This window comes from Silene latifolia, chromosome 11 (assembly GCF_048544455.1).
Source record: "Silene latifolia isolate original U9 population chromosome 11, ASM4854445v1, whole genome shotgun sequence".
In the NCBI taxonomy this organism is placed as follows: domain Eukaryota; kingdom Viridiplantae; phylum Streptophyta; class Magnoliopsida; order Caryophyllales; family Caryophyllaceae; genus Silene; species Silene latifolia.
This window is the reverse complement of record NC_133536.1, coordinates 133019493-133038558: the sequence shown is the minus strand read 5'-3', so window position 1 is coordinate 133038558 and position 19066 is coordinate 133019493. Positions and strand designations below refer to the sequence as shown.

The 19066-nt window shown below is 35.8% G+C and overlaps 2 protein-coding genes across 2 annotated transcripts; one reads left to right on the top strand and one right to left on the bottom strand.

The window, feature by feature from the left end:
* The first annotated feature begins 1398 nt into the window (after positions 1-1398).
* Positions 1399-2199, top strand: LOC141614010 (uncharacterized). Its single transcript, XM_074432762.1, has one exon. It carries the CDS (start codon positions 1399-1401, stop codon positions 2197-2199), a length of 801 nt encoding a protein of 266 aa, XP_074288863.1.
* Positions 2200-3095: 896 nt separating this feature from the next.
* LOC141611912 (putative BOI-related E3 ubiquitin-protein ligase 3) lies at positions 3096-4798 on the bottom strand. The gene is made up of 2 exons (XM_074430562.1): positions 4192-4798; positions 3096-3897 (listed from the first exon to the last, which is right to left on the bottom strand). Exons 1-2 carry the CDS (start codon positions 4699-4701, stop codon positions 3268-3270), a joined length of 1140 nt encoding a protein of 379 aa, XP_074286663.1. The 5' UTR covers positions 4702-4798; the 3' UTR covers positions 3096-3267.
* Between the last annotated feature and the right edge of the window lie 14268 nt (positions 4799-19066).

The window sequence follows — 19066 nt, the reverse complement described above, 5'->3', positions numbered from 1 at the left end:
GGGAGACTTGCTGAAAAGTAAATGTGACATAATTATTGGTAGCAAATGCAATGCAAACATTGTGGGCACTATAGGGACCAGGACCTATAACCCCACACCCCACGGCAGCTGAGTGGTTCACCCAATTTCGGCAAAAGTATGACCCAAAACCATTCACATTTTTCATTATTGCTCTCTGACCCCACTAACCCCCTATTTTGTTCTACTCTATTTTTATTTTTATTATAATTATATCTTCCCTCCTAGGCTAAGATTCTCCTCACATGCCAATATATATCACAACTAAAGTGGAAACAAATTAAAGGGGAACATGAAAGGGCAATATTAAAGAAACAACAAATATAGATGGCAATCAATGAGATTAGGACTAGGTTGATTCAATGCTGTCATGGATATGGAACCCATAACACTTGATATATATGCTCATCATACAACTAACCACTTTCTGTAGGTCTTCCTTGTGACGGGTCGGATCTTGCGACGGGTATTTTGTGAGTGGAAATGGGTAGAGGGAACAAGGTGGACACCCACCCCATGTGCTCCTTCTCTCACCCCCTATGAGTTTTTTGTGAGACAATATGGTACCAGGAGCACATGAGGTGGGTGTCCACCTTGTTCCCTCTACCCATTTCCACTCACAAAATACCCGTCGCAAGATCCGACCCGTCACAAGGGAGACCTACTGTATGGTACCCGTCTCTTGTTTGTGACGGATATCCTCCGTCACAAATAAGAATTTGTGAACCACTTTAACCACATTTCTTTATCTTTATTTATTTTCACAAGCCATATCTATCATTTTATTTTACTTCCTCTATTTCATTGATTTTTTTACGTATTTTTTGGTCACTTTTAAGTGAGGATTATCTTTAATAAAACTTCTAATATACAATTACAGTATAACATAAAAAATAGTCATGTAAGATCTTGTATAATTGTTTTACCGAGTTGATTATGAATATCAAATTTTTTACAATTTTTATAAATATGTAACTAAATATATGAACAAAAAAACGAGTATTGATATACATGTATAAACCAAACGTAAAGAAAATCAATGGAACGTATGAAATATTTATTTCTAAAATGAAATCAATTGTATTTTTTTTTTATTTTGCAACGGTTACTCGCCATATATGAACGATTAATACGGTTAAATCTACGTACAAGTTGCTTGCGTGTGAGGAAACAGAGCTGCCGTCGTCATCTTCTAGTGACGATGAGAGGCGATTCTGGAATATGATTTGGAGCACCCCGGTGTTGCCTCGAATAAAATCCTTTATGTGGCAATTTTGTAACGAAGCATACGTTAGCAACCAAGAGCAATATTGCCCGACGTATTTCGAGCTCGGATGATTGCTGTCCTATATGTTTGGGGAAGTGGAAAGCCATATTCACATGGCAAGGGATTGCGGGGGTTTGGGAGGGTTATGGGAAGGGTTGAAGATAGGGAGCGTGATGAACGGGGGGTTTGAGAGGGTGAGGGAGTGGGTGTGGAAGGTTATGCAAGAGCTTGATCGTAGGGAGAGAGTCGTCTTCATGGTTGGGTGTTGGGCGGTGTGGGAAAGGCGTAATAAATGGGTCTTTGAGGAGGAGTTCAGGGGTGTTGGAGAGGTGGTGAGATTGTATAAGGAGGTGGAGGAAGGGGAGAGAGCCGAGGAAGTGGAACAAATGGTTAAGGGAGGTAGAGGAGACCGAAGGCAAGGGTGGACGAAGCCATCACAGGGTGGAGTCAAAATCAATGTTGATGCCTTCGTGAAGGAGGGGATTGGTGTGGGTTTAGGGACAGTTTGCAGGGATGCGGAAGGAACGGTGAGGTGGATGGTGGTGGAGCAGCAGCGTAGAGGAGTCAGGGAGCCACGGGAGGAGGAAGCGGAAGCGATGTTGATGGGCTTGAAAGAAGCTGCAAAGCGGGGTTATAGAGACGTGACGATGGAGAGTGACTGTCAAGTGTTGATCAAGGCTTTGAAGGACCGTGTGGATGGCAGAAGCAATTTTCATCTTATTCTAGAGGATATTTTTTACGTTTGCAATTCTTTTAGTAATATCTTGTGGTCGTTCGTAGGTAGGGAGTCAAACTCGGTGGCCCATGAGCTTGCTCGTCTGGCACCTTGGAGGATTGGTAGACGGGAATGGTCGAATGATTTCCCGCTGAACATTGCTTTAGCTGTTTCTAATGATTTAATAGTAAGGTCTTAACCTCTACGGAGGGATTTCAAAAAAAATAAAAAAATAAAAAGATGATACTATATGAAACGTTGTGAGGGAGTAAAAGAAAAACGGTTTCTCTAACGTTAGAGAGCAAATGAAAGAAATATTCTTAACAATATAACATGAGAAATTGAGGTACACATATTTATCTTAATTTACGGAATAATTTTGTAAATCTTTCTCTAATAAATTTTTTATTGAACACACATTATTAGTAGAAAATGTTGATTTTAATATAGCTCTCGATATATCACCGAGTACATTTTGGGCTAAAACTTCAATATCATAATTGACTAAAGGGTTGTTTGATTCCTAAGAGGAACTGCAATTTTGCAACTTTTGCCATAAGACCATCCCCAAGCAAGGTCAATTGCTAGGTCATGACCTTGCTTGGTCACACTAATCATCAATTAACAAAAAAATTATGGTGACCTTTGGAGAGAAGAGGTCAATTTGTGACCTTTGGTGGAGCAAATTGACCCAACTCATGACCTATATGTGGCGATATATGATTGGTTGACAATATTAATAATTAATAAAAAAATATATATGTGAAAAAGTGATATAATGTGTAGAGATGTAATTGGTTGGAAAGTGAAAAATGATTGGATTGATGACCTGGGTCGTAACCTTCTGCTTGGGAGGGTGAAAGTAGGTCAAGATAAATAAAGTAGGATTAAGAGTAAAACACGGTTATGACCTAATTAGCGCGACCTTTGCTTGGGAATGGTCTAATAGAGGGGTTGGAGCTTCAATAAAAAAACTAATTTATGGGATTAGGAGTAAACAAACTACTCATTAATTTTCCATGTATTTTAGAAGGATAACTAAACCAGAAAAATAATGGAAAAGTAAATAAAGAAATAAATAATAAAGATCGCAATGAATGAGATTTGGACAAGTTAATTCAACGTTGTCATGAATTTTGGATCAGAATTAAAATCTAATTAATTATTGCTATCAGTTTACATCTACAAAAAAAAATAAGAAGGAACAAGAGAGAATCTGTACTACAAAATATACTTTTCTTTCTGTATATTTTTTTTCAATCTACATTCAGGACAAGTTAACATGAACACTGGCATTTTTGACCGTATCACAAATGGGGCAGGAATTAACCGCGGGCCCACACGTAGTGCAAAGGCAAAGATGCCTACAAGGTAAAAGCAAGACGCTACTTTCAGCTTCCCCACATTTCCTGCACAACCTCCCGTTACCCTCATTATGATTATTATTATCTTGACTGTTACCATTTCCCCCACTTTTACCGCGGTAAATCCATCCATTTTGACCGTCTTCAACTAACTTCCTCTTTTTCAGCCATTCGTGACTATCCCCTACATTGTCCTCGTCTCCGCCGCTGCCGCAACACGAAACGGCGTCGTCTACTTCTTCCGCGGCCGCCTTCCGTTCGGCATTGTCTTTCATTTGTTGGAGTAGTTGTTCTAGATTTGTTCTCAAAGCGTTTGCTGTTGCTTCGTTTGTTTGCGCCAAATCTCGCCATATTTGATTCTCTAAGCATAATGATTTCACTTTCTCTTCTAATGCGTAATTAATCCTTCCTATTTTTGTTAATTCTTCTTCTTTGTCTCTTAATCTTCTTCCTAATGATTCTTCCATGGCCCCCATTATTCTCCTTAATTGCTCTTTTTTCCTTTCTTCTATCTCCACTTTCATTCTCTCCATCTGTTCATTCAATCATCACCAAATTTTAATACGGAGTATATAATTTTCTAATTATTTCTAAATGTAAATGAATTAAATATATAATTTTCTTCGCGTATCCGAAACAGAAAGAACACGATGAAATAGATGGAGTCTTATTTTTTAGAAAAATTATCGTGTCTTCCTGGAGTACGGTATTATTAATATTTCATTCGGTGGATTGCCCAACGAGGACGGTCTCTCGGAAAACACAAGAATTTTTTGCGACCAGAATTTGGAACAAACGGAAAGAAAGAAAAAAAAAAAAAAACTTACATGATTGGAAATTAATCTGTGAAACTCCAAATCTTGTTGCATGATTTGTAAAGAAAGATCTTGACCAAGAAAGGCGAAAGACGGAGAAAGATTATCGTTATGAATAAGATTGATACTGGTATTAGCAGTTGTTGTAGTTGTTGATGGTTTAGAAACAGGGTGGTGCATGGTAAGCAACTGATGCGGTGGTGGAGCAACACAGGAGATTGAGATTGGGTCTCTTGAACGCTTTCTAGAAGGTGGTTGAGTAGGAGGAGGAACAAGGGTGTTGTTGAAGGTTATCCCACTGTCATCCTTAACCGCCGGAGTTAACTGTTGTTTTTGGTTATACACGACGTCGTTTAAATTGTAAACCGGTCGAAACGACTCGTTTATTCCTGTATTAAGAGGAATAACGTTGTTGCCGTAAAATTGGTGGTTGTTCATAATATTGGTGTTATTTATGTTGTTGTTGTTTGAAGGAAGTATTTCTGTGAAGAAATTCATATACTTTGCTTGATCAACTGCCATTAATATTGTTGTTATTGTGTAGGTGAAGGGAGAAGAAGGTGAAGGAGGAGAAAAGGCATGCAAAATTATAATCAACGCAAAATGGCAAACGAAATATTATGAGGTCTTTGGGGTTGGTTTTTATAACGTGATTTAAAAAAAAAATAAAAAAAAATAAAAAGGTAAAAGATATATATTTATGGTGGAAGTGAGGAAGGGGACAGAGGAGAGAGGGAGTTTGTTTCGGTTTTTGGATTATATTTTTATGGAAATAAGTAAGAGAGATTCAGCTACCAAAAAGGCTCCTTTAATTGGTCATCCCATTATTTTCACCCATGCATGTATATCATTTATCTACTGGAATTTCGTTTTATTAGCTTAACAATATCAATCCCTCAACCTCATTTTCCTCATCTCCCTTTGATTTTATGGTCAAAGTTTGTTGTATCTTATTCATAACTTTCTTTTTTTATATAAATATAAAATCTTGATTCATGAAATATAAATTATGTAAAAATTCAATTTAAACAACCTTTTTGGAAAAAAATTACATTAGAATCATAATAATACCAAGTGGTCAAAGGGCGAATTCTGTGCTAAAAATGAACAAAAGAAAAAAAAATTGGAAAGGTTCTACCAATTAAATTGTCTTCAAAATCGTCAAGACTGTCCAATTGTACACAAGGATATACTCATGGTTAATACCTAAAAAAATGTGATACGTTGAAGTAATCTCTTACGTTGGTTAAAATTTTTCCTAAAATTAAACAATTCATGGTGATGATGGTTGTAGATTTTGTAAACGAAAATATGTATAGATTGGGATTATGAAACTCGATTTATCAAATATTCAATATTAAACGCTTTTATGATGAGAATACCGCTCCACTTTTATGTCTTATCTTATATCCTACCACCTCAATCTTGTGAAACATCACACTTAAAATAATTAAAAAATGATAATAATTAACATCTAAGTCATGATTTCACACCTAAAATAGTAAAAAAAAATGATTTTGTTTTGCAAGGAGAAATAATAGTAGATGACATGGGACCGAAAATGGGAAGGAGATTTGCACCAACAATTGAAAAATTAAAATTAGAGTAAGATTTTATTTGGTTGCCCACTCAATTTACACAAATACTATTATACAACCGGTTGTACAAGAGTATTATACAACCATCATAAATTTAATCGAGCTTATGTGTATTTTTTTTTGAGCTTTTATAACTTTTGATTTGTATTTATTTTTTTTTTATGTCAAAATTAAAATCTAATTGAGCTTATATATATTATTCCTGAATTTCATTATAATTTTTTAAAATCAATATTTTTTATAATGGAGCTCAAGTTCTTTCTAATAAAGCTCGTAATGTATAGGTCTAAGCTCAAATAATTTATTATAAAGCTCAGATTCTTTACTATACAACCAATACAACTGGTTGTATAGTCTACTTACACTGATCAATTTATGGTAGTTTTAAAATCTCATAAATTGTGGTTTTTTGGGATTGTTTGGTTAAAAAGAGGAAGTTTCAAACTTCGTAGGAGTTTACAACTAGTCATTGGAAACTCCTAGAAAATAAACTTAAGCATGAACCAAACGTATTATTGCAATTTTTGTGAATTTTAATGTATGAATCAAAACTATGTGCTTTAAAAATTAACACATCAATTTAATTTCTACATGAACCAAACAAAGTCTGACCTTTTATTCCAAAATGGATTATCTCTATTTATTTTCTCTCACAAAACATTACTATATCATATATTTCAATCCCATTCATTTACTTTTTTATTTCTAAATAAATCTACAACTATCCGATCGAGCTCAAATTTAATCCGAACCGTTGAAAAGTAGTGAACCTTCATTTCTTTTTTGAGAAATAGAGAATCCTTAATCCTTTATTTATGTCAAAGAGTTGTAAAAGGAGCCCTAATACATACTTAAGTAATTCACAACCATGTCATGGATATGAACCACTTGACCTTTATTTTGTAGCTAATAAATTTAATTCATAGTTTGTTTCGCAATATCTACACTATAATACCGGTTTATAGACTATACATCTGAGGTAATACCTTTTATTGTTTATTTTCTGAGTTTTATTTTAAAGTTTTTGAGTTCCGCTTTAATATAAAGTTTTTGAGCACATTTACTAAAACATTACACTAAAAAAATATAATATTACTCAAAAACTATATTTATAAATGCTGGCATTCTTATTCTCCCCCTGCAGATTCTCCCTGGACTTGGAAAAATATATGCAAGACTAAGGAAAAACTGAAGGAGGGATTTGTTGAGAACTGTTGGGTGCCTGATGAGAAGGGTTATACACTCAAGAATGGATATAGATGGCTCTGCAATCAACAACCTAAGGTAGATTGGTGTTCTCTGGTATGGAACAGCTGGAACATACCCAAACACTCAATCATCACTTGGCTTATTATGCAGGAAGGATTAAATCTTAAAACCAGATTGCATCAGTTTGGTTTCTGTGAGGACAACTTGTGCTTAATCTGTGGGGAGCTACCTGAAACGATGGCTCATCTCTTCTATGAGTGTACTTACAACTGCAATCGAGAATCGTGGCAAATTTGTTGCTACTACTGGGGGAGATCATTCCCTAGTCTTAATGAGCTCCAGAATGGGAGGGAAAAGAGTCTACAGTGGAAAGCAATGACTATGGTATTCAATGTCTATCTATATACTATGTGGTACCGGAGAAACACTACAAGACTTCGATTACTCGGTTCGAGACCCGAATTTGTAGCAAAACAGATTGAGGATATTGCAGGAAAAAGAGGACGCAGCAAAGCAGGCCCTGGTTTGTGTCACAGCACCAATGGTTGGCTTAGTTGCTTTGATTAGCAATGAGATTGTGTTTGAGTAGGTTTGGTTGCTGTATGGTTATTTTTTGAGCTCTACGGGGTTCGAACCCCTAATCTTGTATATGGACGTTTGGTTTTTTTGATATAAATATATACTCACATTTCAGCTAAAAAAAAAACTATATTTATAAATGGTAATATGCTCAGAAAAAATGTGTATATGCTCAAAAACTACAAGGTCTGAGGTACTACCTCAGATGCGTAATCCTTTTTCTCCTATAACACTCCTTTGTTTTTAATTTTGTGAACGCAATTTTAAAATAATAATCAAATATATTTTGGGAAAGAAAACCTTAAATTAAACAGGTATAAAATATTACATTCAAACATAGTTGATCTAAATGCTCCCATGAAAATAATTATAACTTGCAATATCCATTTGGGCCTTGTTTAGCAATCGACTGAAGTAAATTTATAATAATAGATAGCGTTTAGTAAGATATAGTTGGCGGGTTTTACGATCAATTTGGCAAAACATTTAATGTACTTTTTTTTTTGAAGTAGCTTTTTTGACAAAATTCTCGATTTTTTTTTTCAAGTGTTTGGCAAGTAGGTTATTTCATGTAACATTTGTGATTTTAGGTACCTAATCCTATTTTATATTCCTTTTTTACCCCTTCAATATCTAATATTAAATAATTATTATATCCTTTTATGTTATTTCATCCAAATAAGCTACATTTTCAGTTAGTTGCCAAACATTTTTTATGGGTCGTGCTTTTTCACACAATGACTAGGTTTGTAACCCGTGAAATTCACGAGTTTATCTGTTTTAGTTTTGTTATTTTTATCGTATTGTTTATATTTATCCGAGCAATTAGTTGATCCATTTAAAAAAATGTAGTCTTGGAATACATAAAATTTAGTTAGTTAACGACTTATTTCTTTGACAACTAAACTATATATTGTACTTTAGTTGTTGTTTTGATTAATATTTTAATAACATGCGGTTTAAAAAAAAATAAAAAAACACCTTCAAATCATCAATGAGTTCATTAATTCATGGCACCCATGTAAAAAAATTAAATGGTTAATGTTGCCTTTTAATTAGATTGTATAGATTTGTACTAAAGTCTTAGTATATCATCTATATCAATTTGTCAAAAATCCTAAATTTTAAATTTTTGCATAAATGATAAAATGAGTTAAATATATAGTAGCCTACTACAAATTTCATTGCAATCTCATTATAAGTTTTGTATATATATACATTAGATAGATAATATGACATGTACGCATAAATATTAGATAATAATTTACATTTAGCCATTATCCATGTCAATAGGATTTTTTTTGTCTAACTTATTAATAATATTGAGATCCTCGCAACTCGAATTTCATTCTATGAAAGCTATAATTCAAAGGAAAAATGATGAATAAAAAAGCAACGCATACCCAAATAAAACATACTTTTGAAAGTTTCAGAAATCCTAAAAAATATTTATGAACCTAAAAACAATTAATCATTCATATTCAATTCGTTTTGTCAATCTTGTAGTTAGTTTATAATATAGTATTGAGTGGAATGGAGGGAGTATTTATTTATGCAATTCTAGTATTTTCTTCTTCATATAGTATTCTTTCTCCAATGAAATATCGCTACAAAAACAAAAATAAAAAACCACTGAGTGATTAATAACAAACAAAATGGTGGAATTTGATTTATGTAATATTAACCTTATCGTTATTAATTTAAGTTTTCAGTAAATAATGAAAAAAAGAGGGCATTGAATCATAAAGATGTAAGTGTATTTACCTTTGAATAACACAACTTCACAAATCTTGATAGTCCCTAAATGGAACAAAACAACATATATGAGAAGGTTAAAAATGTGAAGAGTACTTTTTAACCAATGAAACTTAAAAATAAATAAATAAATTATTAATTTAAAATCTTAATACACTTACCTTGATGCTGATAAAATGATAAGAAAGATTATTGACACATATTTACAATTCTTTTGGCGATGAGGGCAAAAACATATTGGCTTATTTTGGCTCACAAATGTTGTCTTCCACCAAAGATTTATAGACAAATGAGGATGCGTTTTATCACTTTTGGCGTCTTTTTTTATTATTATCAAATTTAATATATACATAAATATGTAGCAAAGTTTTATGATTTTTGAGCATTCTTTTTCATTATTAGCAAATTTAATATAGACATAAATATAGACTAAGGAGAAATTAAATGTAAAAGGTTTGCTTTAATTTTTTTTTTTTTAACAAAATCCACATTGCATGAGAATTGTTTAGGGAGTTATCTTACGAAACTAAAAGATGGTAGATATTTTGCTTTGTTTTTTATTTATAAATTATATTTATAGATTTAGATTTATATATGTATCCAATTAATGAAATTGAGCAAGTTTATTGTAATAAGATTTAAGAGGGAATTACGCATATAAATAGTTTAAAAAGGCTGCTGGACGAGCTCGACCAAAGGTAGGGGGATAAGAGACTCTCTTTTCCGGTAGTTAAGAATGAGGCTTTCCCTCTTGAAAAAGAAGGGTTAAGTGGGGGCATATAAAGTCTAAAACTTATGGTTGGCGGAATGTATTCCATGGCACGCAAGGAATGCTGCCCTTGCTTTCTTTTCTAGGTGCTAAACAATTCTTAGCTTAGGAAATAGGGGCTTAGGCTAAAAATAACAAACGAAACTTCTTCCCAAAGCCTACTTACGTGGCATGAGAGTGATGTAAATTTTTATTTGTCGTTTAACTTATTCTAGTTTGAAAAATTAAAAGGTCAATGTTTAATGTTAAGTATTTTATTATTTGCCCTTAATCTTTACAAATTCTTTATTATTTTATAAACGGCGTAAAATTAGAATGATGTGGTATTTATCTGTTGCTTAGAATATTCTAACAATAAAGTAGAAATTTAAAATTTAGTATGAATTTTATTTGATTTTTAATCGTTGTTAAATTTATCTAGAAATTAAAAGGGGGAAATTTTAATGTTTGTTATGCTATTTGCATTTAATGTTTTAGATTTTTTTTGTCTCACAAATTTTGTCATCCATCAAAAATATATAAAAAATTGAGGATATTTTTTTTGACTTTTGAACATCCTTTTTCATTATTATCAAATTTAATATAGGCATAAATATGGAGCAAAGTTCATGACTTTTGAGCATCATTTTTTTCATTATTATGACATAAATATTATAATAAATATTTGTATTGATTATGTTCTAAATTCTACATAAAGATAATCTTTTTTGTGAGACCGTTCTTTTGTATGACCGCAATATTTTCTCAATTTTTAAGTCACAAATACTTAAATTATTTTTAAGTTGATCCCAAAAATTTTAAGTATTATTTTGTAGGGTAATTTAGTTACTTGTAATTGTCTCATTCAAAATAAACAGTGTTATATAAGAAATAGTCAAAATTTCGGTGTTCATGTGGATTTTTTTTTATTGTAGAAGATTATTTATAATTGATATACACCTCCCCAAATAGGCTTTTACTTCTTTTTTTTGGTGGGGCACTAACCCAATTATCATTCAATGTGTGTTTTTTTAGTAAGAATTATCCGTCACGACGTCAATATTGTATTGTAATTTGTCACTAAGCAAATATAATAAAATACAAATACAAATTAATTGTAAAAATGACTCATGGAATAAAATTTAATGTTTTGTGTAGTCTTTTAAACTATATTGTATATATTGATAATATGTGGATTGTGATATTGCCATGTCATATTTAATTTTGCCTTCTCACATTTGCCATGTCACATCTAATTTGCCATGTCACATTAGCTTTTTAATTATATTGTATAGATTCTACTCCTCACATGCGTTTTTTTTACAATTTTACCCTTGTCATTTTTCATTCCTCACCAATTGATATTTTTCTCCCTTCCATCATCTCCCATCACCACAAACGCCACTTGCTCCGGTCGGAAAATTTCCGTTCATGCCTTACTCCGGTCGCCGATCGACGTTGCTCCGGCTGATCTCAGCTTCCCTTCTTCGAATACCACCATCATCGACCTCGACTACCTTTTACTCTCCCTGACTCCCCTCCTCAGCACTTCCCCTCCCTATTGTCATGGTTTGCTTATTTCAAGCTTCCGTGATGCCTTAAGGATGCTTATGGTAGCTAACACAAAGCATACTCGCATATACGAAGCCTATACTAACTCCGGGCAGCTCAACAACAGTTCACTCCAGCTCACAACTAGCTCACTCAAGTCCACTCAGCTCACTCTCAGTAGAGGCAGCTCATTTCAAGTTGAGGTTAGCTGGGCAAGCAACTACGGAGTCCACAAGTCCAACCATGCCGAGTAGGTGCGAATATGCCAAGGGATGTGTCCTAGGACCTTGAACCAAGTCCCTTGTCCACATACATCCCCTTACTTTCATCCTTATCCTTATCCTAATCCATCCTTATCCATTCCCTCTCTCCCCCTCTCTCACACACCAAATACACCTCCCTTACCCTACCCATTTTGGCGCCAATCTTGAAAGGGAACAAGGGGATACATTCCCCCTTGTTCACGCCACATCCCAAGAGACACAATGGTTCGCCCTTCCCTCCCTTTGCCACCAATTCTCAAGAGGAACGAAGGTCGCACCCCTTCGTCCTATACATCTCCCTTGGACGCTTATTTGAAGAGGAACAAGGAGATTCTTATCCCCTTATCCACACAACACCAAGAGGCACGAAGGAGGCACCTATTGGGCCGAAATCCAATCAATTAGGCGCCTATAAATAGAGGCATTAGGCCTCACTTTTCATTCATTCAATTTACATCCAATTTGTATCCAATTTACTATCAAATTGTAATCTTTATTTCCGCATTTCAAGCATTGTACAAACACTTATAATTATCAATAATATTCAATCTTTCCGCTGCAACTCTTGTACTTTGCTATTTTCTCTCAAATATTCTCAAGTGATATCATCTCAAAAGCCTGACTCGTACCAAGTCGAGTGTCTTGGCACGAGTGGCGCACGTATTTCTCTTCCAGAAGAATAATTACGTGACACGTGGTATCAGAGCCAATTTCGAACCAACCCACGCAAATCCCGCAAACAAACTTACCTTACGTAAAACGTGGTTACCAAAGCCAAGTTTACGATAAATTCACGCTTCATCTACATCAAATAAACGTGGTTTTCCAAACCAAGTTTTTGCATCAAAGTAACGTGGTTACAAGACAAAGGTTCACATCAAAATCACATCTTATTTTTTTTTTCAAGTTATTTTTGATATCACCATCGAAGAATGACGGGGGCGGAAATAAACCCAACGGTCGAGAAGGCCATGAACACGAAGACAGCAACCGAGGCATGCTTTGGCAAGATAGAAGGCGATATTGGTGCGTGTCGAGAAGCAATGTTACAAGTCAATGAAAGGCTTGCATTTTTGGAAGTCGACAGGCCAAATCCCCAATTAACACAAGCAATTGGTATGATCAACGAACTCGCACAAGTTGTTGATGATTTGAGGGCCGAGGTTGTTTCTCTCTAAGACTGAGGAAGTGGGGGAGCGGGCAGGAAAAACACCCCAAGGGTGAAAATTCCTGAGCCGCCCAAGTATAGTGGCTATCGGGACTCCAAGACAATTGACAACTTTCTATGGAGTATGGAACGCTACTTCCAGAATGTCCTTGTAGAGGACGACAAAATGAAAATAGACACTGCAACTTTGTACCTAACCGAAGATGCAATCCTATGGTGGAGAAGAAGGGAAATCGACATCCAAAGGGATGCATGTACCATAGATACATGGGATGAGTTCAAGGCAGGCTTCAAGAAATAATTCTATCCAGAGAATGCCGCAGAACTCGCCTCGAAAAAGTTAAGAAATTTGAAATAAACGGGATCTATTCGAGAGTATATCAAGCAATTCACTACTCTCTTACTTCAGATTGACGGTATGCCCGAATCACTATCTCTTCTCTATTTTAAGGATGGTCTTCAACGATGGGCCGAACAAGAAATCAAGCGTAGGGGTGTGAAAACCCTAAGTGACACTATTGCGGTTGCCGAATCACTATATGAGAGTTCGAGTGAACCAAATAAGGGTTTCTCGAAGAATTCTGGGGGAACGATGGAGGAAGATATGCCTCAGATCGTTCAAAGCCAACGGGTGGCAAGACTTCATATGACTCCAAGGACGATGATAGGGGCAAGTCCAAGGAGAAGTCCAACGAAAACAAGAAACAACCTGATTGTTTCCTATGCGGAGGGCCGCATTTCATCCGTAATTGTCTAAACAAGCAGAAATTGAACGCTATAGCCAAGGCGTACGCGGACCAAGATGAGCCCGACGAGGGGGAGGCCAACATGAGTACACTTCATTTACTCAATGTCATGTCCATAGAACCAAAGAAGAAGTCTGGAGCACATTGGGATGCTGGTGTTCGCAAAGGAACTTCGCCTAAGAAAGATCGTATGCCTACTAAGGACAATGACTTAATGTTTGTTGAAGGAAGGATAAGTGACACGCCTATTGTCTCTCTACTTGACACGGGAGCGTCTCACAACTTCATGACCAAGGAAGTAGCCACAAGGGTGGGTATCAAGTACGGCCAGGGAACCGACACCATGAAAGCCGTGAACTCCGCGTCTATACCTATCCATGGAACCGCTCGTGATGTACCAATCCAAGTGGGGGATTGGGAGGGGATGATAGACTTTACCATCGTAACAATGGATGACCATGCTTGTGTTTTGGGGCTGGAATTCATCCGGGTCGTAGCGCCAGTCACATTTGTAGGGAATAAGGCCGTCATGGTGGAAGGCCGCATATGGGTATCGCTAGTACCCAATCCAAAAGGGAGAAGCCGAGATCGCAGTTTGTCTACAATATACGCAACTAACGATCCGACGGGAACAGGGTCATTGGGACACCCCAAAAGAAATGACAAAGATATATGTGAGAATGGCTGTTTCCTATGTAACGGGCCTCACTATGTGCGGACGTGCCCCGTGAAGAAAACACTTCTCAAAATGATGGAGAAGACAACTATTACCAAGGAATCCAAATTTGGAGATTCAGGTACAAAGGGAGTTGGGAAAAGCAAAGCCAAAATCGATGAGATGCAAATCGAGGAAGGCAATGTCCAACCGACAAACATTCCATATCCGACCCAAGAACAAATCAAGGATGAAGCACCAATGCCGGAAACGCCTGTAGACGTAAATGATGTCTTACCATTCAATTCTCTATGGACGACTCAAGGAAAAATTCAAAATGTGGAGGCCAAAATATCAATAGACCCGAGGTCGTTACACAACGTCCTCACCATTAAAAGGCCGCCCAAGATTGTATACGTTATTCCTATGTCAAGACTACCGTCAAACCGAAAGGAGATTCCAAATATCTGGAATGTCGCATGGCCTACCAGGTACCTATTCAACTCGGAGATTGGCAAGGAGTGGCTGATTTTATGATCGCTGATGTTGAAAGCGACGAAGTGCTACTTGGTGTCGATTTATTACAAACAATAGGATTTTGGAGATGGACCCCCGACCTACTTATTCTCAATGCCGAACAACAATCCTTCGACATCGACGTAAAAGTAGAGAAGGTTCAACAAGGCTCTCTTGCCGACTTATCACGACAAGAGACCCGACCGATGGAAGTTATTTTGGGCACATCTCAAGGGGAGAAGACTGCGGAATTCCAAAACGAAATTATGCGAATTCCCAAAGAAAAGACACCCAAAGGAACGAAAGATCTCCACAAAGGAATTAAGGAAGTCCAAGGAGACAAAGAAACACAACAAAGAAAAGGGAAAACCCAAGACAGAGAAAGGACCGAAGAATGGCAAATGTTCCGGATGTGGAGGCAATCACTTTTTACATGCCTGCCCGACTGCCAAAAGAAACAATGAACGGATCACGGTGCCGAACACAAGTCAAATGGAAATACAAGTGTGCATCAAAAAGTTCGAATTCAAGCACAAACGTGAAAATTAAGACAAAAGAGGAAGATACCCCTTGGAAAGCCAACAAGAAGAGCGTAAACCAAACCCAAGGGATAACCTCAAGCAAACCTTAACATTAAAGAAATGGCATGGCCATAAGAAGTGCAAAGGAATACTATTTACGGACATGGTCGTGCCATAATAAGGGTTGACGAGGACGTCAACCGTTCAAGTGGGGGAGAATGTCACGGTTCGCTTATTTCAAGCTTCCGTGATGCCTTAAGGATGCTTATGGTAGCTCACACAAAGCATACTCGCATATACGAAGCCTATACTAACTCCGGGCAGCTCAACAACAGTTCACTCCAGCTCACGACTAGCTCACTCAAGTCCACTCAGCTCACTCTCAGTAGAGGCAGCTCATTTCAAGTTGAGGTTAGCTGGGCAAGCAACTACGGAGTCCACAAGTCCAACCATGCCGAGTAGGTGCGAATATGCCAAGGGATGTGTCCTAGGGCCTTGAACCAAGTCCCTTGTCCACATACATCCCCTTACTTTCATCCTTATCCTTATCCTAATCCATCCTTATCCATTCCCTCTCTCCCCCTCTCTCACACACCAAATACACCCCCCTTACCCTACCCATTTTGGCGCCAATCTTGAAAGGGAACAAGGGGATACATTCCCCCTTGTTCACGCCACATCCCAAGAGACACAATGGTTCGCCCTTCCCTCCCTTTGCCGCCAATTCTCAAGAGGAACGAAGGTCGCACCCCTTCGTCCTATACATCTCCCTTGGACGCTTATTTGAAGAGGAACAAGGAGATTCTTATCCCCTTATGCACACAACACCAAGAGGCACGAAGGAGACATCTATTGGGTGGAAATCCAATCAATTAGGCGCCTATAAATAGAGGCATTAGGCCTCACTTTTCATTCATTCAATTTACATCCAATTTGTATCCAATTTACTATCAAATTGTAATCTTTATTTCCGCATTTCAAGCATTGTACAAACACTTATAATTATCAATAATATTCAATCTTTCCGCTGCAACTCTTGTACTTTGCTATTTTCTCTCAAATATTCTCAAGTGATATCATCTCAAAGGCCTGACTCGTACCAAGTCGAGTGTCTTGACACGAGTGGCGCACGTATTTCTCTTCCAGAAGAATAAGTACGTGACACTATGCTCCAACAACCTATCTCCCTCTTATCCGACGACCCATTCTAGCCTCTGGTCTCTCTGCTCCTACAAAAGACATACATACTAGTTCGTAAATCAAGGATCAGTTAACTAATTGTTGAATCAAATTGTTCTTCTAGAATGATATACTCCCGCAAATAATTTGGTAGATTTCTAATATAGCCTAGTAGCATTCCATGGATTAAACCCACCAGCGTGTTTACGGTGTTTATATCTTGTGCTAGTTATGATTCAACTTTTTATTATTTAGTTCTGTGTGTATTTGATTTTTAGTTGTTTGGGATAAACCAAATTGATAAACAATTTAACATAGCTAATGTTTGTTCAAGCTTTAAAACTGTTTTTGCAACTGAAAAAGTAGTAGGTAGGCCAAATATCTTAAATATTATGGAGTTTTAAAACTACTTTTAAAAAGTCAAAAACTCATAAATTACCCCTAAAACTAGAAGTAGGTATTTTCTACTTCTAATTCTACTTTTCACATAAGTGCCAAAAATTAATTACTTATACACTTTTTTCTCAAGGAAACCATTACTTCTTTATGTATGTTGTACCTTAACTTTTTCTCTTCTCTATACAATATCAGCTAGTCATGCTTGTGACCTCTCACAAAAAGGGAGAGGGGACAAGGTGGGGCACCCCCCATGTGCTTCCCACTCACCTCTCAATGAGTATTTTGTGAGAGGAAACCGTACCCGTTGCAAGCTTGCGACGGGTACCTCCGTCACAAATGAGAATTTGTGATACAATATTTGCTTCTTTCATCTCACGTACACCATCAAAGTACCAGAGTGTATAAAATTATAGTTTTGATTTGCTTCTCTACTCACAATATTGCTTGGCATAATTTGATTTGATAAGGATGTGTAAAATTATACGGAGTAAATTGAAGGGCAATTATATAGTTTTAGTATAATTGACAGGTGATTACATAAAATTTTTAAACAACGATTTTTATTCAACTAATGAATCTAAAAATAACATAGTTAATGAAAAAAGCAAAAAAAAAAAAAAAAAAAAAAAAAAAAAAACTGAATGGAAGTAGTTAGGCCAAACATATAAATTTTATAAAAAACCGCTTTTACAAAAGTATGGTCAAACAATAAAAACTTTTTCAAAAAGTAGCTTGTGAATAAACTCCTTTTAAAAATGAAAAACTATTTTGCACAAATAAGGCCAAACGACACCATAATAATTTCCCTAATTGACAAATCCTTATAATTTCGACAAAACATGTTAATAATTTTGCTAAATAACAAAATTACTACACTTATTGGAGAATTGTAATCCATTACTCAAGTTTTTGGTACAATTAGAATCAATTTTTGGGAAAAAGGTATATGAGACTTAGATTGCCTAGGTTTATGAAAAGGGTATGAAATGGAAATTAATGAAAAAGTGGATGTGAAAGAGTAATGTCCGTATATGAAAAAGTAATTCCGTTTTTATACAATAAGTTACGTTATCAGCGACTAATTTCTAGCTACCTTATTAGTTGTCTTTTTGTGTTTCAGTTAATTTTTGAGTTTTTAGATACCTTTTCAAGTTTCAAGTACCTTTTCAGCCAGTTTTACCAAATAGTAGCACTAAAGTAGTTACCTCGATGGTCCGGACGGAAGCCCAGACTGGACCACATAATTTGGTTCGGATCAAATCGGACCATAGTTTGTTTGGTTCAGCCTATGATACAACGATTTTGGTTAATTCGGTCTTTGGTCCGGTCTTCGACCAAACCGAATGGGCTGTGGATCGGACCACAAACCGAATTAATTTATAATATATATTATGTGCCTATAAATATGAAATAATTTTTTTCTAAAAAGTAATAAAGTTTAGTTAGTTAGTTAGTTAGTTGGTATATTTATAATTTAGACGAACTATCTTTGCTACTATTTTTGAATAAAAAATTCATAATACCACGTAAGTTATTGTTTATTAAGTACATTTACATGAAAAAAAAACTAAATTGGATCACTATAACAAATTCCTTGCTTTTGCGACGCTTATAGTGTTAGTTTGCGATGCTTAAAAGCGTCAAAAAATTTATTCTCGACGCTTTTCTTAAGCGTCAATTTTGTTTGCCGTTAGTATTTTGTGACGCTTTTTTATGTCACTCGTGTCGACACTCTTGTGCGTCATCATAATAGTTGTGACACTTTAAAGCGTCAACAATCTCGACACACTTGTGCGTCATTTTAATGCTTTTGACGCTTAAGAAAGCATCAATAACTTACTTTTTTTCCCGTTTAGATATTAAAATTTCGCACAAAAAAGCATCAAATTTGATAAAACTATTTTACTACCAAGAAGACATAGATACCCACATATATTACAAATTGGAATGATATTTTGTCATTAAAAAAACATTTACATTAATATCATGTACACTACTTA

Excerpts from the sequence above, each read along its gene's own strand:
- LOC141614010 (XM_074432762.1), top strand. The coding sequence starts at position 1,399 with ATGGCAAGGGATTGCGGGGGTTTGGGAGGGTTATGGGAAGGGTTGAAG.
- LOC141611912 (XM_074430562.1), bottom strand. The coding sequence starts at position 4,701 with ATGGCAGTTGATCAAGCAAAGTATATGAATTTCTTCACAGAAATACTT. Across the intron at positions 3,898-4,191 it reads ACAGATTAATTTCCAATCAT|ATGGAGAGAATGAAAGTGGA; the intron begins GTAAGTTTTTTT and ends TTGAATGAACAG.